Genomic DNA, 25,202 nt, shown 5'->3' on the forward strand with positions numbered 1-25,202 from the left:
ATAGATTCACTCATTCAACCCATTTATTTGTGGGGCTCACTATGGCTTTGCACAAGACCTAAATAATAGAAGACAAATAAGGTATTATTTCTGTTGTTAAAAAACTCAGAGTCTCCCAAGAAAGACCAAAATATAACCACTTTTATAGAATTATACTTGCTTTTGACTAGGAGCATTTACTCATTTAATATGCATTGATTTATTGCCCCTTCAAGGTACCAGGCTAACACTGAAGCAGTAGTAGTCAAACTAGTCTGCCTATATCCGTGAGGGCACATGTCCGTGAGGGTACATACAGACTTTCCAAGGAATACGTAAAATCAAATAGTTCTATAACAATCAATTTCAAGGTCCTCACTCTTCCTATGTACTGTTGCTGAAAAGTGGTAAGTTTGGGAATATATCTCTTATCATAGAGTTCTCACCACTTCTTTCATAATAAACTTTCTCCCACCTTATAAGACAAGTTCTCCTTTCATCTATCTTGAATGGTCCCAAGGTCCAACTCCTCCAATCCTGCATGGTGATCTCATTAAACAATTTTCTGTCTCATAATTTATGACTTTCTAGGATTTCATACCAAGGAAACGATATAACATGCATCCTTTTGAGCCTGATTTCTTCTATTTAACATAATGCAATTGAGATTCATCATTGTTTCATATATAAGTTTGTTCCCTTTTTCGAGGAGTAACCCAGTGTATGGTTAGACCACAGCTGCTTGGTTAACCATTGAAAATCACTTACATTGTTTTCAGGTTTTTAGAGATTATAAATAAAGCTGTTTATATATATATATATATATTCCCAAACAAGATTTGTACAAAATGTAAGTTTTTATTTCTCTTCAGTGAGAAATTGTTGGGTTATATGATAAAGTTTATGTTTAACTTCATAAAAATCTTCCATACAGTATTTCAAATCTGATATAACCACCATTATATAAAAGTTCTAGTTGCTCCACATTATCAGAGTACTTGATTTTTTTCCATTCTATTACATATTTAGTGGCCCCACACTGTGGTTTTAATTTGCACTTAATAAATAATAGTATTAAATAATAAAATTGAGGCTATTTTCATGTGTTCATATGCCATGTCTATATTTTATCTATAAAGTGTCCCTTCAAAATTTTGCCCATTTAAAGAATTATTATGTAGAAAGCACAGATTCATACATATATGTATATATACAGATACATACATATATATATTTCCTAAATAGATATATAGTATATTTGTGGAATTAAATTTTCATGAGAAAGTAGAGAAATTATGGAAAAACTCTAAAAATAGGGAAAAATACTAAAAAGTTTGAGAAACTCTTTGGTATAGGTACATTTCTAGAAGAAAATATTGATTTATAAAAAATATGCAAAAGAAATAATGGATTATTTTATAAGTATTTTAAATTACACATGATTTCTACCAATCATCATCAAAGTATAATGAAAACACAAAAGTAAATGATGACGACAAATATCTTTAAAATTACCATTATATGGTTGCACAAACTTTAAAAAAGTCTTTTATATCTCATTTTTTTAACAATTGAAGATTATTTATCATAGCACTCTGGAAATAATTTTTGATGGTATTTGAAAGACTATAGATATTGATATTTTATAAAACATATGCCTATATTCTTTTTTGAAAATGTGGGAAAAGATCATAAGTAAATGAATTAATTTTTTTTTACTTATTTTACTTTATTCATAGAAGTATCAACACTGTCCTCAGATTTGGCTTCAGAATCAAATATCACTCAAAGGGTCCATCATAAAGATGCATCACTAATGATGGAAAAAATTAGTGACTGTATTGTAGCAGCACGTATCTGCCAGGAATCTGAACATTGTACTGTGGCGTATGAGAATTTTAAGAAAACCTGTGGGAGGGAATCAGAACAATGCAAGACCCTTGATGGAAGCCACCTGTGTGCAGCATTAACAGAAGGTCTGAAGGACACGGTCTTGTGGAATTGTCAATGCAACGATCCTTCAAAAGTACAGTGCATTGAAATTTGGAGAAGTTTGTTTGAAGACAATTGTATACAGGATGCTCAGATGAATCAAGTCCCAGCCTTCAGTGAAGACTATGAAGATGGATTCAACCAGGACGTTGTTTCTGGTGGGTATTCAAAAGAATTTAGGAACATTAATTGTAAGCACAAATACGAGTTAACTAAAGAATATTTAATTTCTGTTTCCAGCTCTGTCATTTCTATCTGTGTTTCTCTTAGGAAATTAAATTTTAAAAACTGAATTCTATGACTATGTCCAAAAGTGATTATAAAGAAGCAGGCAAATGCTAAAAAGTTGTAGCATAATGTTAAATTTATTCATTCATTGAAGAAATGCTTACAAGCCATGTACAATGTGCTAGGTCCTACAAAGCCACACTAAAACAAACAAACAAACCAAAAAGAAAAAAACCTCCTTGTCCTTCATCAAAGAAGCTTATTGTCTTTTAAGGAATTAGAAAAATTAAAGATAGAGATAAAAGTGTAAACAATGATTATTTACTTATTTAATAGATATTCTTTTTAAATGCCTACCATCCCCTAGGCATATGCTAAGATAGGATAAAGCAGTAAACAAACAAAAATCACTGCTGTCTAGGAGCTTCCATTCTAAATTGAGACAGAAGCTTGCACACAGATAATATACTGGGCTTAGGTCTCAGGAAGAAAAGAAAGAAGGAAGTGAGAAAAACAAGATTAGATGGAGGGAGAAGTTGAAATGCAATACAGTCACCACAGCAAATTTAGTTGATTTAGGAAGCTTGGGTCTGGAATGGCTTTTCAGAAATATCATAACCATTGAGGCAAGAGAGCAGATCTTTGAACCCCTCAAATGGCCTAGTCCTTAGATATGAGCTTTGCCCTGGGAAAGTCCATTACCGTGGCTGTGGAAACTTTCTTTGGATGAGGGCAATGCCAGGAAAAGGACCATTGTGACCAAACACCAAAAATACTCCCAGCATCTGGGAAAATTTGTACCTAGATCATCAAAGGGAGGATCTTAGTAGTAAGGAACAGCATCCAGTACGGGGACAAAGAGGAAATTAACAGGATAAATGATTTTAAGATATATATTTTAAACACTAGAGGTGCTAAGGAGAAAACTAAACACAGGCAGGGGGTAAAAAAATAAGTCTTAGTAAGTGGTTTGTAATTTTAATAGGATGGCCAAAAAGTTGCTCTAAGAAATTAATGTTTGAGTAAAGATTGAAAGTGGCAAGGGAATGAGTCCTGTGAATTTCTAGGGAAAGAGCATTTAAGGCAAAAGAAACAGCTAGTTAAAGATCCTAAGCTGGAAATACGAGTATGTCCAGAGGTTTGAAGAAAAGCAGAGGACAGCAGCTAGAGTTGAGAGACTGAGGGAGAAAGGTGTAGGAGGTAATTTCCTCTTTGTCCCCATACTGGATGCTGTTCCTTACTACTAAGATCCTCCCTTCGATGATCTAGGTACAAATTTTCCCAGCTACTGATATAGAACAGGGCTCAGGATCATGAAGGGTGTTGCAGATCATTTCAAAACTGTTGGCTATACTCTGAGTGATATAGGAAACCACTGAAGGATTTTGGTCTGATTTATATGTTTAGCAGGATGATTCTTGCTTTTTGTGTTGACAACTGACTGAAGAGGAGGAATGGCCCAGGTGGGAAGACCAGGTAGGAGATTTTATAATAATGCAGTGAAAAGATAATGGATGATGAGCCCATATGGGTGTTATCAGATTCTGGTTATATTTTCATTTAGTGAATCATATGGGAATGCAAAGGAAAAAAAGAAATCAAAGTTGATCCCAAAGATTTTTTTACAGAGTAATTAGGAGGATGTAGTCACCATTATTTTTATTTACTAAAACAGGAACAACTACAGGAAAAAGATGCTTTGGTTGGGGGATAGAGGAGAGGTGAGAAGTGAGTTTTGGATGTGCTAAGTGTGAAATGTTTATTATATATCGAAGTTAAGATATTGAGTAGGCAGTATTTCATATGAAATTGATGTCTAAATTCCATGCATGACATATAGAAATGAGATCTATACAGTATATATAAATTGGGGGGTCATTTACTCACAGATGATAAATAAGACCATGGGACTAGAAGAGGTCAGTATAAAAAATGTAAAGTCTCTTGAAACAGAGTGGTAGCAGAGTAAGACAATATCTGACTTTAGATATATTTTGTTATTAGTGGATCAATAAGAAGAAATTGTGTATTTTTTCTTATGTATATGATCTTATAACTTAGATTTCAGTCTGGTAGTTGCATGTTTCTCTTTACGCCCATGACATGTTGCCTTTTATCTCCTTTTTAGTAATTAAGCTACTGTTTAAAATGTCTCTGGGGAAAATATGTATGTATATACATATGTACGTACCATATGACATTAGAATTTTATGTGCAGAGAATTTATATAATACATTGCTCATAGCATATAAAATAGTGTGCATCCAAGATAGACTTAATTTTCCCATGCTAAAATTACTGTTTTGCTGCGTTTGTAATAATTAAACATATAGTGAGCATATTACCCTGCTTGGGTTGTCATAACAAAATATCACAGGCTGGTGGCTTAAACAACAGAAATTTATTTTTTCAAAATTTTGGAGGCTGAAAGTTCCTGGTCAAGGGCTGTTTCCTGGCACAAGCTCTCCTGCTGACTTGTGATCTTCCTGGCTTCTTGTTATGGCCTCACATGACATTCCATGTTGTGTGTGCATGGATGGGGAAGAGTGAGTAAGGTCTCTAATGTTCCTTCTTATTAGGACCAGTCCTTCAGCTCAGATTCCCGCACTTGTGACCTCATTTAAACTCGATGACTTCCTTAGAGATATCATCCCCTATACAGCCACACTGGGTGTTAGGACTTCAACACCTGAAATTTGGAAAGCCACAAACATTCAGTCCGTAACAGTCAGTAAATTCAATACTTATGTTTCAACGACAGCTTACTGAATGTGTTTTATTCAGTGGCACAGCCATACTAATCAGTTCCAAAGCAGAGGTATTGATCTATAAGAGAAAACTGAATATTTAAAACTAAAAGTTTGATCATACTATTCCCCTATTACTTTGGTTTTATACCTTTGTTTACATATATATATTTACTGCCAGGCTATGGAGGTTCCATAGCAGGGACAGCAGATTTGTATCTTTGTTATGGTACCTGATATCAATGCTTCTTGAATGAAAAGTTTTAGAACTATATGACCACTGAATTTACTTTCATCAATAATATTATCCAATTCTATAATTTTAATTCCTAAGAATTCTGGGAAGCTAAAATAGCCAGAGGTAGAAGTAGTCTTTAATTGCATTTCAATCTAAGACCCTACTGGGAAGGGTTGTTTTTGTTTTTGTTTTTTTTTTTTTGGTTTTTTGAATCAGTCATTATTCCTTCTGTTTTTTTCTCCCCAGACAGGGTCTTTGTTTACTTCAGTGCACATGGCCTGGTCATTAGCATTTGTTTAAACCTTCAAGTAACTGAATCCTCACAGCACGGCTGTTTTACTCACTTGAATGATATTTCTGGGGTTTATTTTTCTTCATCTATACCTCACTAATTTTGAGTATCAAGGGTTAAACAAGTTTTTTTATGAGCTTGTATGTATTTCTGTTTAATGATTCACTCATAAATGTAGTCCGCATTCTCCTATTAAATTTAGAAAATGGTTCACTAATTAAAGTTTTGATTTCCCTTCTAGATAACAAGAAAGAGGATAATAAATTCAAGTGGAATCTAACTACTCTTCCCTATCATGGTAATGTTTCTAATTTATAATTTTGATCAGTATTGTAAATACTGGACAATATAATTTAAAACGTAGTTGCTAGGTTTCTTAAAAATATTTCAATGTGAAATCAATTGTGCAGCTGTTAAATAGTTTGAGTATTACAAAATACAACAAAATCGTTGCATTTCTTCCACTAAAGTATCAAAGCAACTGATTTGCCCATTTGTCATCTGTTTATATTATGCCGAGGAATACTTTACAATTAAAACCAAAGACTAGATCTTGGTTGAATTTTATGGATATTTTGATCACATAAATTAAATTGTTCCAGGCCAACTGTTCCTGTATATATGTTTGTGGGTGTTGTGGGGTAATTCACATGTGCCTGTGTTTTCTAGAATGTGAACATCTTTATATGTTGGAACAACTATGTGGAGTCTTTATTCAAGATTTCACCCCCCCAAATTGAAAGTGCAACAGAATGACAATCACTTTGATATGAGCCAATGAACGCATCATAAGCTATATAGCTCAAGTAAAATTTCTGAAGATTTATTGTTTACCTTTGAGAAACTTGGACTCAAGGATTTTTCCTTCAGCTCAGCTTTGGCCCTACACACTTCCTATCTCTTCTGGATCCCAATACATATCCAGTAGAGATGAAAAATGATTCAAATAGTCCACTATTCGTGTCTCAATAAATTCATACTCACTCTAAAAAGGAACAAAGTACCGTTTGCCCCAAATAGAGCATTACTACAAAGTTGTATGTTGCTCGTAAACGTCTCATAGTGTTTTGCAGATTCTGTAAGGACAGCTTTATGTTTACATTTTCACAACCTGGGCATGTCACTGCTTTCAGAAATGAAAGGGATCCGGTCCTGTTTGGAAGTGGCAGAGATGTGTGTAGAGGATGTGGTCTGTAACGGACAGTTGGCCCCTTACCTTAAAGCTTGCTCAGCAAATGGAAATCTGTGTGATGTGAAACACTGCCAAGCCGCCATACGGTTCTTCTATCAAAATATGCCTTTTAATATTGCCCAGATGTTGGCTTTTTGTGACTGTGCTCCATCTGATATACCTTGTCAGCAGTCCAAAGAAGCTCTTCACAGCAAGCCGTGTGCAGTGAACATAGTTCCACCCCCTACTTGCCTCAATGTAATTCACAGCTGCCGAAATGATGAATTATGCAGGTGAGTAAAACTACACATACCTTACTTTCTTATTTCGGCACCTTATTTGTTACAGTCCAGTCCTAACACTTGATCTCATTACATTAGCTAGAGTTCCCACCATTACCCAACATGATGTAAACAAAGCCAGACAATTCATATTTTTAAATCTGTGGTACATGTGTAGTATCCTTTTTGAAATTCAAATGCAGAACATGTCTGGAATTAAAAAGTTCAGTATGTCAGGGTTTGGTCACCATGAAATAGCATTATTGAAATTATAAATTCAAATGAGACTAATGAATAATGAATTAAGTCAATGAATAATGAATTCAGTTCGTAAACTTTCTTGTGTGTCAGTATTTTAATTTGCTTTTTGGTATAATCATATAGGGTTCTTAAATATCGTAGAATTTTGACAAGGTGACTCGTCAAACTTCAAAATAAATCTTTCTGTCTTAGATTGATGATTGGGAAGGAGAAGTAGCTTGACTACAGTTTGGATATCCCCAGCTCACACCTATGCCGTGATGTCAGAAATACCTATTTTCCCCTTCCTACCTTTATATCCTTAAATCTATGGGGGAAATCTTAGTCATTTATTTGTTTATTCAAACAGATTTTATCAAGTACCTAGCCATCAGTGTACAAGAGACAAAAATGCCTGTCTTGTAGAAGTTATATTCTAGTGGGGGAGACAGAAAATAAATTTTAAAATGAATATTATATTGTTAGGTAATGAGTGCTCTGGAGATTAGCAACAACAACAATAGCAAAACAGAGTAAGTGGGGGCTGTGCATGGGCAGAAAGAGTAGCAATGTAAATGCGGTGGTCCCAGCAGAGAGCATTTACCAGAATTGAGGACGTGAGGGAGGTAATGAGCCTCTCTCAGTAGATAGCTGAAAGACAAGATACAAACAGACCAGGCAGTGTTGAACAAGTGCCTGTGGCTTGTTGCAAAAGCAGTGAGGGCAGAGAGCGCAAGGGGAGAGCAGTGGGAGAAATGGTTAGAGCTTTAACTGCAAGGGGTGTGGGGCCTAGAATACATAGGGTCTTGAGGGACACTAACAACTCAGGTTTTTATTCCAAATCAAATGAAGAAGTACTGGAGGATTTTGAGCAGATGTATGAATAATCTGGCTCACTTATGAAAACATCAGCTTTAGCTGCTGGTTGAGACTAGACTGTAGTTTTGCAGGTACTACTCCTGGGAACCATGACTCTAATCCAACACTGTGGCTATTTCTTTTCCTCACTGTGGACATTAACACATTTTCTTGTATATTCAAGATGAATTTATCTTCTGAATGGTAAAAAGAAAACCCACAGTCAAGTGAGCCTCTTTCCTCTTTGGACAAGAGTAAGAAGATGGAGGAAAAAATGAGAATACTAAATAATTTGATGAATCAAACTACTTGTAACATTGATGTTAATATTGAAGGAGCTTCATTTAATAACCAGCATTAAATTGAATCATTTTTAAATTCTTTTGCTTCTTTTATGAGGAATTCTTCATATTAATTTGTTTGCCTGGTACCTTCTATCAGGGGATGTTTTATTTAATTTTATTTAAATGAATAAAACTCCATATATAGCAAATTCATTTAAAGATTAAAATAAATATTTAGTGCAAAGGAGTAGTTCAGTGTGTGAGAGCTCAGAGCAAGACCTGTTACATTTGTCACCTTGCTTCAACCACTGGCAAATGAACTAAAAGATTTAAGGATAACTTTCTGAAAGGGCTGGTTCCTGGTAAATTGTTTTCTGTTGGCCTTGTCAAAAGATAGCTGTCAACTACCTTACCTTCTTTAATTTCAGTCATTGTTACTTGAACAAATAGCTCCAGATCTTGTAAACACTTGCTAAAAGAGATAGCTGCTTCCCTATAACACATTTAATATGGTAAAGGGTAAAGATCTAAGCAGAATGCTAGGACATTTGCCTATTTTTTTTTTGCTTCAGCTTATGTAGAAGGCCAAAAATCTTAAGAAAGGTTTATTTGAAGATTCTGTAATGTAAATGTTTATCACTTATTTTAAGGTTTATTAATCGTTTCTCTTGAGCTAAAAATAATATTAATGATAAAATATTTTATGATTCAGTTTAGATATTTCAAATTCATTTAATCCCCAAAATTTATTTTAGTCAAATATTGTATTCCATTGATTCTAAAATGTAATTTTTTTACACATTTTTATATCCCTAACATATTTGGAATGAATCTTAAACTCAATGACAAGAAAACATTTATTAAATTATAACAATAATTTAATTGCCAACAAGTGATTTTAGTTATAATAAAATAATGATATCTCCTACAATCAATGAATGATAAAAATATTTGAGTATTTTTCTTATATTACAAATAGAATATCACCATCTATCTATTAGCCATCTACACTAATAGAGAAACAACATTTTACTCATCCAGAGGTTCCTTTTTTTCCTTTTTTCTTTTTATAAACAATTCCTGTAAGAATACCAGATGTTTGCATGGATGGGCATCCAGCTTTGCCTCATACCACCGCAAGAGCCCTAAATATGCTACCTCATTATCCTAAAATATTTGCATTCGACCTTCAAAGCATGGTATATCTAAGCTTTCCCATCAAACTAAATATTTTAATGGCAAGATGGATTCTGAAGCACATACTCTTGAAAGAAACTCACCTTAGCATCAACACATTCTCAGATTGACTGGTACATTTGTCGGTAATTTTCTTCCACAAGGACTCCCGGATTTAAACACCTCTTCAAAGTGCTTGCTGCGGGCTCTGGAACACAAGAAGCACTCAAAAATTGTATGTTTTCTTCCATTTTGAATACTTTGCACTTAATTTTTATAATTTGTTGATGTTCATATACACATCTCCTCGTGTAATTTTTAACTTTTATAGACTAAGTATTGTGTGTCTTCAATTTCTTTTCATCATGTGAAAATAGTCCCTTAAAGAATACTTTATAGAAGTAATGGAAATATTATACAATATTAGTAGTCAAGGTGAAAAGACGAATCTTGTCAATTTCTCAAGCAAATTTTGCCTTAGGGAGATTTCCAGCATTTTCCAGGGAGAACCCAAATTTTAATCTATAAAAAATTGTGTATTTATTCTTACATGTTTAAACTTCAGTCACCTTCAAAGTAATCTCCACAATGATGCAATACACCTATTGAGACATTTTTTCCACTGCTCAGAACAGTTTTTTAACTCATTGATTTTGATGCCTTTTACTGCTTCTGCCATGTTTTGTTTCCTGTCTTCTACATCGGCAAAACACTTCCCTTTGAGGACTTTTTTATCTGGGGAAAGGAACAAAAAGGCACTCCGGGCGAGGTCAGGTGAATAGGGAGGATGGGGCATGGGAAGGGTAAGTGAATAGGGAGGGTAGAGCTGAACACTCAGCTCAGTGTGGGCTGGTGTGTTGTCATGGTGGAAAAACCAGTCACCTGTTTGCCATTATGAAACAGGCAAATGTGTTGAGAGAGGCCTCCAAAAAAATTCAATGAAACCAAATGCAGCCTCTCACAACAATGCCAGCTGGTACACTGATACAGATGGAGGGAAGAATGGACTACAAGGGTCCTGCCCTCCAGAAGATAATTTCGGTTTTTTAGTGTTCCCCCTCATATATTAAATTATTGTTAATGTTATTCAAATAGAAAAAAAAAAACTTCAAAAGAGAAATCATTTCTTCAGTGAGGATGTTAAGCTGTTTATCACTTGCTTTTTAGGCCAAAGAGTCTGCACATGGGGCAAAGGAGAGTACCTGGGTTTAAAAATACAACTTCTGTCCATGTTCCAGGTTCTTTGAAACTCCTTCATTTATTTGAAAAGGATAAAAAAGACAATATAAAGACTATTTTTCCAATTAATTTTGTCCAATACAGATATATACTAGGAAGTGAGATTATGTTTTCCCAATCTTAATTGTTTAGGAACATACAGAAAATTATAATACATTGTATTTTTATATTTATGAACTCAAGAAAGTAGTGAAAAAAGCATTTGTTTAGAAAAACATCAAATTACTTTTTAAAAGCAAGACTTTACAATACACACATTAATTTTAAATGTTATTAAACATTTATAAAATTTTACTATATATTAGACCACAAAAGTAAATATAATACATTCTGTGTGCAGAATTTATACATACCACATTCCCTTCATTTTGAAATGTATCTGGAAATCATAACAAAAAGACAAAACAATAAACTCCATTTAAAGCATCACTAATCACATAATTGCTTGAACAATAAACTAAAATAAAAAATTGTAGAGTATCAAAAAATATGAAATACAATATATTAAAACATTTCAAACCCCAAACAAAATTTCTATAGTATAAATTGTTTTTGCCATATTTAAATTTTTCTTTCAAATGATTAAGATAACTGCCATGATAGATATATCACACAACTAAAAAACCTTGTTATAAATTGATTTTAGAGTGAGAGGGGGAGAGAGGGCCAGAGAAGCATCAGTTTGTTGCTCCATCCATTCATGCACCCATTAGTTGCTTCTTGTATGTGCTCTGACCAGGGATTGAACCCACAACCTTGGTGTATTAGGACACTTGCTGCTTTAACCAACTGAGCTCTAGGGTTTCATGCAACTTAAACTTAGAAAAACATATTTTTTTAAATGGCACCTAGGTACAAATTTATTCTCATTCAACTCATAAATGATAATCAATACTGTTAATACCTATACTTACATAACATCTTATGCATAACCCATAACTGCATTAAAGGAACATATTTGTTCTTCTGGCCCCAGAATTATAAACTCAAAAAATCTGTTGTATTTCCTTAAGTATAAATTAATTTTGCCAATGTATTAAAAAGTTCATTCTTTTAAGGTGATTTAAAATATGAGATTATTAAAAATAATATAGTTTATGGATTTAAGCAGAATAAAGCCATGTGGACAAATAAGTTCTTGACAAGTGTCATGTATTCAGAGAGTTTTAATACAGATTTAATGGTGACCTATTCAAGAAAGGGTAAAAAGTAATTTTAGGTAATAAATATTAACTAGGAAGATTAATATCCTTGGTTCCACTGAGAGTAATATCCTGTTACTGTGAAAGTTTCAAAAATAAAATTATTGTACATTACTGAGACTTATTCAAAACTAGTATAGCACGAATCCAATACATGGTGAGAAAAGCTATGAATGGATGTGGTTCTAATGGATTATTTTGGCAATTAAATAAACTCATAAATTTTTGCTTTACTGGCTCTTGCTGCCTGAGAATCTCAAAGCATTTTTAAAATTCTAACTAGTCTGCTTAGAAATGTCAAGGAAGAGTATAGTACCTCCCAACCTGTGGGAAAACTGGCTTGCAAGGTCAAGAGCCTTATCTAAAATCACTTGGTGTGAAACAATGGCCAACTGCTAGTCAACCAAAACCACATTCTGCTTCAAAAAATACTGCTAATAAATCTCCCAAGTAGTTCAAACTGCAAATCATCAGCCATTGAAACAAAATTAGTAATGAAGGAAAATTCATCCAGGGAATCGTAAACTCAGCCTCTGTCTTTCATCACAAAAGGAATGTAATTCACAAGGTTTTCCTGTGTTTTCTTCCACACTCTGTTGTGATGTTTAAATGTACAAACTTAGTTTTCAGCTATGTACTGGCATCTAGGATGCATTTTGTTTTATGTCAGCCTTTCATTAGGTGAGGAATCACCTCATGTTAGTGTGAAATAATATTATTCAAAGACTAATTCCATTTCTTGACTTCTTCTAGGAGGCGCTATAGAACATTTCTGTCCCAATGCTGGCAGCATGTGACTAGAAAGTGCCATGAAGATGAGACTTGCATCAGTATATTGGGCAAGGAGGACCTCACTTGCTCAGGAAGTGATGACTGCAGAGCAGCTTACATTGGTACCCTAGGGACAGTCCTTCAAGTGCAGTGCACCTGTAGGGCCATTACACAAAGTGAAGAACTTCTGTGCAAGACTTTCCAGCAAATCCTTCATAGAAGATCATGTTTCAGTAAGTTATATGTAATAAATATATTCCTTGTTTTGGTCTGTACTGGACAAAGTAGTAATCCAGCACAGAAAATCTATTCACAAAGATAACTTTGTTTTCTATTCCATTTTAAAATTATTTTCAATTATGTTTTGTGCATTTGGTATTTTACTCACTTATCTTCAAGTGGCATATGTTTTTAAGTTATATGATCTGTTATTACTAGTTATTTATTGATTTCAATATCAAGAGCATAAAAGGTTTTTCTACCAGATAACTGAATGTATCAGGTATCTATTGTAAGTAACAAACCACCCCAAATCAGAGGCTTGAAATAATCATTTACTTGCTCACAGTTCTGCACACTGGACTAGGTTCAGTTGGGCAGTTCTTCTGATGATTTGTTTTACCTGGGGTCACTCATGTAGCTACAGTCTTCTGGTGGCTCAGCTGAGGCTGAACAGTTCAAGATGGTGGTGAGCAGGCACTGTTGGGCTAGGATGCATGACTCTTCTTCCTGAGACCTCTTCAGCAGTAGACCTTGGGACTCTTACATGGTGAAGGCAGCCTTCCCAGTTGCTGGGCCCTAATGTGCAAGTACCTATCAAGTGTTGGTTCTGTCACATTTATTCATGTCTCATTGGATAAGCAAGTTGCATGGCCAAGCCCAGAGTAACTGTGAGGGAGGGCTATACAAGAATGTATAGAACCAGGTTGGATTCATCAGGGGGGATTGTTGATTTAATAATCTACTATCTGGCTGCATTGACCTATGTAAAACATGCTGACTCTTGAATTTTGTTTTTCTCCCCTTGCCCTTTAATATGTCTGCTGATCTAGCTGTAACAATGGGTTGGAAAACACATTTTCTAAAGTTATTATTTACTCAATTTTAGATAGAAGAAATCTGAGATTCAGGAATTTAGGTAATTTGTCCAGAGTCTTAAAGTGATCAACTGGTTGAGAGGGATTTGTCTATGAATCTTGTAGAAAGAATCTAACAAAGCAACCATGTACTAATTCAAGACCTTTCCATTATCCATCTTCAGGGTTAGCCACTGCCACCATCCAAATTTCAAAATACCCTCAGGCACCTAGGCCCCTAGTTGTAACCACCAAACCTACAAACACCATTTCTAAGAGGAAATAATAGATATTTAATGTTTTCATTGCAAACCAATTCTTTATGTTTATAAAAATATTTGAGAGATATAGTTATGTATATATTTATATCTGTCCCTATATATCTCTCTGATTAACTATGTAAAAATAAATATATTTTAAATTTTTTCCATTTTTCTTTATAGATACTAATGTGATTTAAATTTTAATTTGTCATGTATTAGGTAATAGACATACAACTCAGAGTATATGGTTATAATTCCAACAGAGTTCTCCATGCAATTCTATAATTTTTATAATTAGCACTATAGATATATTTCAAGTGAAACATGATACAAAGAGAAATATTACAGCATGATCTATGCTGAGTCATATTTTCTTAATTTTCCTCTCTGATTAATATTAGGTGGCTAATTCCATTGGATTTATATTGAATGGCTCATAATTTTACAGAAAGAAATAGCAAATAAAATAATTTAAACTGAAAATATATAGTTATATTATCATGGTTGTTTACATGTGATTTCTCCATTTTAAATAGTATCCAGAGAAAAAGAAATGTAGATCCTACAAGTTAATGATAACTCTGTTCCTTGGGTATAAGTTCTCTAAAAATGCCAGTCCCAGCAACCTAATTCTAATTTAACCTGGTTTTCTTCCAGATTTTTTTTAATCTTGAAAACTTTTTAAAGTTGTTGATACTATTAGAGATGTCCCAAATTTTCTCCCCGTTTGCCCACCTCCACCCCACTCCCCTGCCTTCACCACATTGCCGTCTGTGCCTATGGGCTATGCATGTATTTAATTATTGTTATTTTTTAATTTTCATTGTGTTCAGCTACTATAACTTGTACAGAGCAAAAAATATTTGTAGAGAAGCCCTAGAAATGTCATTTAAAAATCCACAAACATTGAGCATCAGCCTGCGAGCCAAGTGTCACTGGTTCGATTCTCAGCCAGGGCACATGACTAGGTTGCACATCAGGTCCCCAGTTGGGGGCCGAGTGAGAGGCAACCACACAGTGATGTTTCTCTCCCTCTCTCCTTTCCCCTCTCTCTAAAAATAAATAAATAAACAAACAAACAATTAATTTAAAAAACACTGAGGTACTAATGCTTTAGTAAAATAAAAATCCAAAACTACTTTCTTCACTCACCTAGTAAGACTGAACTTTATGAGATTTGCTTCCCAATCATTGCCTACTAAAAGCAGGGATTTTAAGCAACAGGTTTATAGAATTAAAGGAACCTTAAAAACCTTCTGTCACAGTCTCTGTAGATGAATTAAGAGGAAAAGTTTCAAACAAAAACAAGAACTGAATCCTGAGGCCTGGCTAGTTCCTAGAAATCCTTATGCCCTGCCCCATATACTTGGGAAGTAGCAACGATAAGTTTGAACAAACTGGCTCTCTAACTATTTCCTCCTGACTTCTCACATCACTCCAGCACACTCGCACATTATCAAAAAGATCATCACAGCATGCTTCCGAAGCCCCTTAGCTTCTGCTCACTTTACTTGAAAGAGTCAGAATTGAGTGGAATTGAGAGGACAATTGGGGAAGAGTTTCAGTTTGCACATTTGTTAGGCTTAGAAGCATTGTTTTTCAAACTCACTTAACCTCAGACCACAGTAAGCAATACATTTTCCATTAGCTTTTTATGTACAATGTCTTCTGTTTTTTTAGAAAAAAAATTACTGTTATTCTATTTCATTAACTCTCTTCAGTGTTGACTACTGCCCACTGAATGGATTTCATAACACACTAATGTGTTTCTCTCTGAAGTTTGTGGAACACTAGCTAGGAGCACGAATTCATCTGGAAATAATCTACATAGATGTATCCAAGTCAGAGTCTTAATAACTATAATTATAGAGTTCATTGAGTGCTTAATTTTGGTCATGTTTTCTTACCTAATCTTAACAATTCCATGAGCGAGATGTTATTATATTCTCTGTTTCACACATGAGATAAAGGAAGCTAAGAGATTAAATGTCTTGCTCAGGGTTCTACACACTGAGTGCAGCAGACTCAGGATCCTAAACCCTGGCTGGCTGACTCACAGCCCACTATGTCCTCCTGCCTGTGACACAGTAGACAGCAAGCTTATGTCCTTTCATTGTCCTCCAAAGCCCTCTAGGGCAGAACCTCTTAGTTCTGGTTGCAGAATTAAGCTTTGAAAATGCACCAAAGAGCCAACCTTCCCTGCGGCATCAGACTTAGGCAAAGGAGCACCATGATCAAAGTGTACTCAGCCACAAATGGCCCCTTAAGTACTAACCTCTGGATACGTACAGACTTAACTTTTCTTCTTGTGTCTTGCAGCACACTTTGGTTACCTCTATCAAACATTTGTACTGGAATGTGAGGGTTCACTTATCTGCATACCTCTTACAGTGATGCTGAATTCATGCTCTCTTATGGCAAAGCAATGACCTGGTGTAGTTTTGAGCTCAGATATTGGCCCTGCTATGTGTTTTCTGGCTAATATAAAAAAGAAGATTTTTTACTACTTCTTGAATAGTCAATCATTCTTCCACAATTAGATGTTTTCCTTTGCCATTTTAAAGATTTTTTTCATGGTTAATATTTACCAAAGAAAATTTACAGTATGAAGAATAATGGTATCTACCATTCAGTTTTGGATATAGAACATTGTCTTTATTTTTTAAGTTTTAAAGTGACCCTCCATATTATATCCTCTTCTCCCCCAACTCAGAGGTAACCACCATACACTGAAACACACATGCATGATGTTGTCCAGGGCAGTGGTTCTCAACTATTACTGAAGATAAGAATCACTATCATTGAGAGAATAAAAAGACTGATGCCCAATAAACTAATACAATTACATCATATGGAGGCAGGACCTATGTATCAGCAGGGCCAATTTCATGGCCATGTTGCCAGTGCTGTCACACAGGTCTCTGTGCTCAGAAATTCTTGATGATTTTATCTTTAAATTTGTGTTGTAAATGAAGTTCAGTGGAGCATATGTGAGGAACTTGGAGCCTTAGTTCATATGCGTTCCTGCATCCTGCCACTTTCCTGAGAGAGGCAGCTGCCTGCCCCCTTTATGGTGCTATGGGCCCCATTCAGCACCCTTCCATTCCCCTGCCCTGTCCCTGCTGCCAGACACTTGCCTTTTTAAAAATGATATTGAGCTTTCTGATACATGGATGTAGTTTTTTTATATACTTACATTAGTTTATATTATTTTCTAAATTAAAATGACAATTTTCTTAAATAGCTTCGGCTAAAATTATTTCTAGATATTACTAAATATTGCAATTGCTACTATAAATCACATCTTTTAGGATTATATTTTAGACTCTTTGTATTTGAACATCAGACAGTTAATTGATTTATACATTTATATACAGCAACATTATTAAATACTCATAAAATTTAACAATTTATTGAACTATTTTGTAGTATTTCCTATGTAGATAATTTTATGTTCTTCAATAATTAGAATTTTATTTTTTCTGTCCAGTGTTTATATCTGTTCTTTTTTTTTTTGTCTTCCTCATCCCTATATTTAGCACCCACAGAGAAATGCTAAATATATATGTGAGAATGGTCACACATGTCTTGTTCCTGGTCTCAAGGGGCATTCTTTCACCATTTTACCATTAAGTATACTGTTTGTCCTAGGTTTTCTGTAGATACTCTGTGTCAGATTAAGAAGTTCTCCTCTATTCCTAGACAGCAATTCTCTTTAAAAAAAAACAGATGTTAAATTTTAGTAAATGACTTTCTACATTTGAAAATTTCATTTGAAACGTGTGCTGCACTTTCTTATGGAAAAGTGATTGGTCATGGTGTCAATTTTGTCATTCTACAATAAAGTACTCTATTCATTTCTAAATATACTTAAGGATCTCTATTTATAGGAAAATTAAAAAAAAAAATAAAACACTTCACTAATTCACACTGTATCTCTTCCCCGTCACAACCAAAATGCCCCAGAGAGTTGCCTGTGTTCCATACTTAAGTTTCTTCAACTTTACATACTGATCATGAGGCCCACATCAGTCTGGCCTCATGGTAGAGAACCCCCTCACAAGTTACCAGCACATCTGTGTCAGAGATTCTAGAGGTCCTTGCTTACCAGAATTTTAAGTCACCTTCAAAAATAGTTTAATATCCTTTCTTTCTTGATACATAATGTTATTTTTATTCATTTGGCTCTTATTCCTCTGCTCACTCTGAATGCTGCATCTAGAAGTACAGTAGTCCCTCTCTATATCGCAGTTCACTTATCGCGGTCTCACTGTATCGCGGGATTTTTAAAAATATTACATTTAATTACTTATTGTGGATTTTTTGCTATATCGCAGGATTTTGCGGTACTGTATACATATGTTGTTAAAGTTACATAGGTTTAAGAGTGTAGAATAAGTTTAAGAACCTAAGTAGTGTTTATAAAAGTGTGGAAAAGGTTAACAAGGGAGTAGGAAAGGTTAATAAAGGACTGGGAACAGTTTATAAGTGTGTGGGAAGGGTTTATAAAGCTTTACAATATATATAAATACTAAAATAAATGTAAGGTTCCTACTTCATGGATTTTCATCTATCACATGGGGGGTCTAAAACGTAATACCCACAATAAGTGAGGGAATACTGTACCTTGTAGACTTATCCAAATGGACAATTAATGCTTGTGTTGCATAAGGTTCAGCTGTAGGCTCTCTCCTAAACTAACTCTAAAGTCTGCCCTTAAGAGATCTCAGCCATGGCCACATCATTAGCCTTTATGCTGATTTACAATTTTTAGGGAAGACCCTTCTTCTATGCCTTAGAGCCAATTTTCTCCCCAACTATTTGATATTTTCTCTTGGATTTTAAGATTGTGCTAGATCTTTGATGGTGTGCAATCCAGATGTTACAGTGCCTTGTAGCACACAGGCAACCTATGAACTATAGAGATTAGTTATTCCCTGCCATCTTCCCCAACATACACACACACACACACACACCAAAAAATGAAAATAAAAAAAACCCACACATATTGTATATTAACAGGGGAAGCAACACCTCAATAAAGACTCCCATTCAAAATAAGAAAAAATGGGAACATTACAGCACACAGTAATGAGATCCTGCTTGATCGGCATTGTGAAGCCTCTCTGGCAGTGTGGATTTTATTGGTTAACTGGGAAGGACCATTTTCTGGGGCTACAATTTTGCATTCTGGGAGTTCCTCTCTCTCCATCTGCCTTCATACCCTTACCCAAATTAATTCTGAGGGAGTATGCCCTCCTTGGAAATATGGTGTTCTCATAGACTGTGTCCTGTTCAAGCAGTAAAAGAGATTGAAATTTCTTTTGAAGTTTAGCAGTTACACACTTTTTGCAAACACTCCAGTGGCTTTAAAATGTGTTAAGTTTCTAATCTATTTGTTTTTAATCAGTTACATTTGTCAGTACCCATCTTTTAAAAGTGGTTTCTTAACTTAGTTCCCAAATCTGTCTTACTACCCAAGTCTGATTTATGTCCTTGCTGTCTCACCCCCAAGCCCCTCTCTCTAATTTAACAATTTAAACTAATCTAAACAATAGACTTGTATAGTTGGGTCAATTTGTTTAACTCAGAATTACTGGGCCCTTTGTAACTGTAGACCTTTTTCTGTTTCATTTCTTACACTTGGGATCTAGAAGCAGTCAGCATTCAATGTTATAGAGCCCTCATTTTAATCTCTCTGGTCTCTACTTGAAACCCGGCCAGGTTCTACCTGCGACCATATCTTTATTGTAAAACTCTTCACAATGCAGTCAAGAATAATCAACTCAAATTATCACTCTAGCTCTCCTGGGTTGTCTTGATCTTTTTGGAACACTCCAAAGCGATTTGAGAAATGCATAGTAGAACTATCTTCACGACAGAAGAAAGGGGAAAGTATTGATCCTTTGGATCCTGTCTCTCAACTCTCAAGAGTGGCCTCATGAGCCTTGACTCTCTAGAAACTGTGTAGTGTGTTCATGAACGCTGAGTGGAGCCCAGTGTACATTTCAGCCATGGTGGCAGAAAAGCACTGGGTGGGGAGAAAAAGGAAGCAGCTGGCACACGGTGAAGTACTATCAAGTTGCATTGGCACAGAGATGGATTAAGCATTTGAGGAAGCATTTTGATGGTAAGGAACAAAGACAGGTTCATATCTAGAGTAGGAATAAATTCAGGTAAAAATGCATCACTTCCTTCTTCAGGGAGGAAGGATTCTGGAATCATCAATCTGCCTCAACCTGCCAAAGTGAGGGTTTGGTATAGGTCTCTGCTGTTGCTGGGAGGTGTGGGATTCAGCAGTGGGAGAACCTGGTTGGGTTCGCTTTAGGAAGAGGGTCTGTGGCACCCGTGCATTGCACCATCCTTGCTTCACAGCTGCTCTCTCTATGCTCATTGCACAGGCTTTAGGTGGCCTCCACCGCATAGATCACAAATTGACCTACTAGTTAAGGGCTCACTCTGTGGTGGATGCTCTTAGCTAGGCATTAACATGAATACAGAGATCTGCCTACTTTGTACCACAACTATGGGTCCTTCCACATGCCTCTTCCCTGATTCCCTTGTCTATAGCCTTCAGAGTTTGCTCTTTTCAGCTCTCGAATGAAGCAATTTCTCACTGTCCATCAGTCTTAACTTCTATCCACTTCTTTCTCTGCAAAGTGAATGACTAAGAGTGCTGCTCACACTCCACCTGTGGGGAGGATTTCCCTTCACCACTGTCCTCAAAAGCCACCTCTCATGGGTTTGTGCTGAGGCAGCTGCCCATTTACAGTTAGCGCTGATAGACTCTTCACCTTTCTGGAACCAATGATTCAGTGCATTTGCTGGCACCTAGTAGCATGTTACCAGCTATATTTCACATGGCAAGTGGTCCTTCAGTGCAGATGGCATAGCTTTGTTCCAGAACTTGAGAAGCCTGTGCTGTAACTCTCCTATTAGGGCATGGCATGCTCCATATTCATACAGAGAATGTGAATGAGATTAAGTGTATAAAGTGCCTGTGGCATAGCAAATATTCTATACATTTAATTGCCTGATTTTGTAAACCATTGTTTTGGGTTCTGGATTGAGAACAGGACCATTGGGTTTCTTTCTCTAATGTTTCAGTGAAACCAGCTGGTTCTACAATTCTTTTAGGGAAAAAAAAAAAAAAGCTTTTTGTCATTAAGAACCTGATGATCACAAAGACAATCCTAACGTACTGAAAAAAATAGACATGAAATTTTTGGTTCTCAAACCTGTTAACACTCAGAAATATGTATTTGACCCTAACCTCAGTTATTCTAATTCAGTGGGCCTAAGTGGAGCACAGAACTCTATATTAAAAAAAAAAAAAAAAAAAAAAAAACCCAGATGGTTCTGATTTTCAACCAAGTTTGAGAACCATAGCTCTAATCCACATGTGGGAAACACCCAGTCACCAGCCATAGGTCCTGGAGCCTCTTTTCACTCACACCTCTCGGGGAATGAGAAACGGCTGTGCTCAGCAGGGCTAATACCATGCAGTTCTCAAGGTGTCCTGGTTCACTCCAGTGCCTAAAAACAGTTGGTACACATAAGCCACTCAATAAATAGTGAATGAATGAATGAATGAATGAACCAACATCTACTATATCTCTGTGGCAGTACTGTCTTCTGAACACACCATTATTTTTCTTTTCTTTATTAGAACTCTCCTAATAACACAGCCTCCCTGTTAAGAGCCTCACTCATTTGTGTTTCCACTTATGCTGGAATTTTCAATTTAAATACTTGAGCAAAGGAATTAGGAATTAACAAGACCGAGCTGCTACTGACCACTTTAATAAAAACATTTCAAGCCCCTCATATTTTCCAACACTTTTCCTCTTTATAGATCAACTTTCAAAAAGTCTGAGTAGTAGGAAACTATTTTACAGTTGCTTCTTGGGTGGTATCAACACTGTAAATAAGTAATTGATCCTAACACATATTTGCTCTTAAATGCATATATATACTTAACAAACTATATAATATGGTTAGCCCTGTCTCTTAATAAAAGGATGAAAGAAGATTGTTCCCAAAGATTTGCAAAACTAGCTGTTTTTTTGAAATATTAATATAAAAATTCCTAAAACTATATATAGTCTTTTAAGAAACTTAAGAATAGAGAGTCCTTGTGATTAGTAGCTATTTCTAATGCTCAGTTTCTTTTTAGTAGACCTGTTTTTAACCCATCCGTTTATTAAGGCTTCATCTTAAATAACAAGATTGCTAGTAAGACTGTTTTATTCATCTTACTTGTCTGCATTCAAAGGATAAATTACTTGGCTGCATTTCATCTTGCCTTCCAAAATTTTATCTGTCAATTCCCAGTGAAGGTCTTGATCTAAAAATAATATTCCATTAGTGAATATTTTCATAGAAAGTTTTTTAAACATACCCATATATATGAAGGTATATAATAGGTAGCTTAATATTTTTTCAAAACTACATAAAATTTTACATTTATTTTAGCTAAATAATTTAAAGACCTGTAAAAATGGATTAGTAAAGGCCCAAACTCACTTTTGTAAATTCTTGTTTTAATTCTGTCATCTAAGAAAGGAAGATTATAGACTATAAATCAAACAGTGAGCTGAGTGAATTGTGAAAGACATTTCCATTGCAAAAAATCAGTTCTTTCTCTTTTCTACATGCACACACACATACAACCTTCCCTTATAGCCAATTCATATAGGTTAATATTCCTGGAGCTTTGTGTTAAATTCTGGCTTTAAATAAGTCACTTCATCTAGCCAAAACCACTGACTTTTTCTTGGTTTCTACACAAAACTTTAATTCAAGTCCAGTATCCTTCAAATTCAGTCCAGGTGCTAAAAAAGTTTCTTGGTTTTCCAAAAAACATTCAACAGAATTTCTCTGCTCTGTATTCATATTTATAACATAGCCTCTAAATAGTCCAGTATTTTGTATTTTCTGAATTAAAGTGGCTCAATGGTGAACTTGTAGTTCATCAAATTCGTAGACACTCACTTATAAATGTATGTTTTTCTTCTTAGAAATTTGTGATTATTCCTTTAGGATATTGTTTTTCATTATTTGAAAATTCTTAAATTTCTTTAAAAATAGGCATGTGTGTTATACGTTAGCAATAAAGAGAATTTTAAAAAATAAACCATTTCTTTAGAATGACTTTAGTTACCACCTAATGTAAAAATTCAGATCCATGGTAAATTCTGTAACTTTTTACTTTTATGCTATTTATTTTATAGACTTTGAGATCTGGATATTTTGGGGGGGGTTTGGGCCTCAGGGATAAATTAATGTATTTAACTTTTATTAGCTTTCAAACCTAAAATATACACAGCGCCTCTTCCACCTCCCTTCTTCCTCAGCTCCACTCCTGAATTTTGGTAAAAAAAAACATGATCAGCAACAATTACTCTAATAATCAGATGCAATGTGTTAAAACTGTTAATAGATTTCATTAGAGATCATAGCGCTAGGGAGGTAATATGGCACCAGCATGTCCGGTTTCGATACTTTTTTGTCTTCTACAAGATAAATAACTGAACAAGTGACTCACTCTCTTTGTCACAATTTCTTGCCTGTAAAAATCTACAATATAATATTCTTAACTCAGAATGCTGGTACAGAGATTATATCAGGTAATTTATGTAAAGAAATATCCAGAACATAGTTAAATTCAGTAAATAGTAACTCTACTAGAGATTTTGATGGATTTGGCAAACCATGCAAATAAATAATTTTTGCATAATAATTATAATATCACAGGGGTGATGCTGATGACAGACTCGTTTCTGGAAGATTCAAGGAGTCCTATTATCTCAGGATGAGTGACTTCTTAAATACGATATCTTTGAATGATGTTAAGGTAGATGATGAGCTCAGACAATTGGTATTAGACTTTAACATGTATAATAATAAAGTGGTTTCCATTTAGAATATGCAGATTCTGTTGTGGTAGCTCTGGAATGGGGCCTGCGATTTGCATTTCAACAGCATCCAGGCGATGCTAATGCTGTTGGCCCAGGAATTTTACTTTGAGTAGTGTGAACCTACATAACCTCTTAAGGAACTTTTATTATATATCAAATAATTTATATATCTGTGTTATACTGAGAAATAGACCAACCCAATCAACCGGATATATGGTGTCAATCTAGTAGTGTTTCTTTATGGACACTAGGTACCTTAGTGTCATGAAAAAGTTCAAGCAGACAGACGTCCTTATAATTTCCTAACACTCTCCTTGAGATAGTGGTTTAGAGCAGACCTGAAATGGGACTTGGGCATTTGCAGTTCTAATAAGTTCCCAGGTATTGCAAATCTGTTTGTCCAGATACCACACTTTGAGACCCACTGGCTTAGAGAACTCATTTATATTTTTCCTGAAATCAGCCAGAGTCTAGCAAAATTCTCTTACTTAAATCATCAATACAGGCACATATTTCTTTGCCTCCATCAAAGAAGTTTCAGCATTGGTTGTTTTGAGATATTGTAATATATAATAAGAAAAATAGATTTGGTTTTCCATCCTATTCCTGACCCAGAGCTCCTGAATTTCCTGTAGTTAGAACAATAAGGGTGTCTTTTGTTATGTCAATGAGGTGACCTTTGGGAAGCTCCTGTAACCTAAGGATGGAGGCTGGTTGCCAGGGGAATCCACCAGGTGATTAGAGGAAACTTTCAGTACCCAACCCCCAACCTCCAGAGAGGGGAGGGGCTGGGGGTTGAATCAATGGCCAATGGCCAATGGTCAATGATTTAATCAATCATCCCTATGTAATGAAGCCTCTATGAAAACCCAAAGTACTGGGTTCAGAGAGCTTCCTGGTGGTCAAATATGTGGAGGTGCTGGGAAAGTGGCGTGCCTGGAGAGAGCACAGAAGCTCCCTGCCCTTTTCGCTTACCTTGCCCTGCACATCTCTTCAGTCTGGCTGTTCCTGAGTTATATCCTTTCAAAATAAGCTGGAGATCTAGTAAGTAAAATGTTTCTCTGAGTCTGTGAACTGCTCTAGCAAGTTAATCAAACCAAGGAGATCACGAAAACCTCTAATTTATAGCCAGCCAGTCAGAACTACAGATAACTTGGACATGCAGTTGGCACCCTGAGTTGGAGGGAATTGTTGGAAACTGATTTATAACCAGTTGGTCAAAAGTACAAGTAACAACCTGAAATT

At 35.3% G+C, this 25,202-nt stretch overlaps 1 protein-coding gene across 1 annotated transcript in view; it reads left to right on the plus strand.

The window, feature by feature from the left end:
- The window catches only part of GFRAL (GDNF family receptor alpha like), a 57,542-nt gene that overhangs the window by 10,178 nt on the left and 22,162 nt on the right, over positions 1–25,202 (plus strand). Inside the window, exons 4-6 of the mRNA XM_090280804.1 lie at positions 5,718–5,774; positions 6,610–6,940; positions 12,681–12,931. Of these exons, the coding sequence (XP_090136930.1) occupies positions 5,718–5,774; positions 6,610–6,940; positions 12,681–12,931 (639 nt within the window). The remainder of the gene's footprint in view (positions 1–5,717; positions 5,775–6,609; positions 6,941–12,680; positions 12,932–25,202) is intronic.

This window comes from Furipterus horrens, unplaced genomic scaffold (genome assembly GCF_987537825.1).
Source record: "Furipterus horrens unplaced genomic scaffold, mFurHor1.1.pri manual_scaffold_6, whole genome shotgun sequence".
Taxonomy (NCBI): Eukaryota; Metazoa; Chordata; class Mammalia; order Chiroptera; family Furipteridae; genus Furipterus; species Furipterus horrens.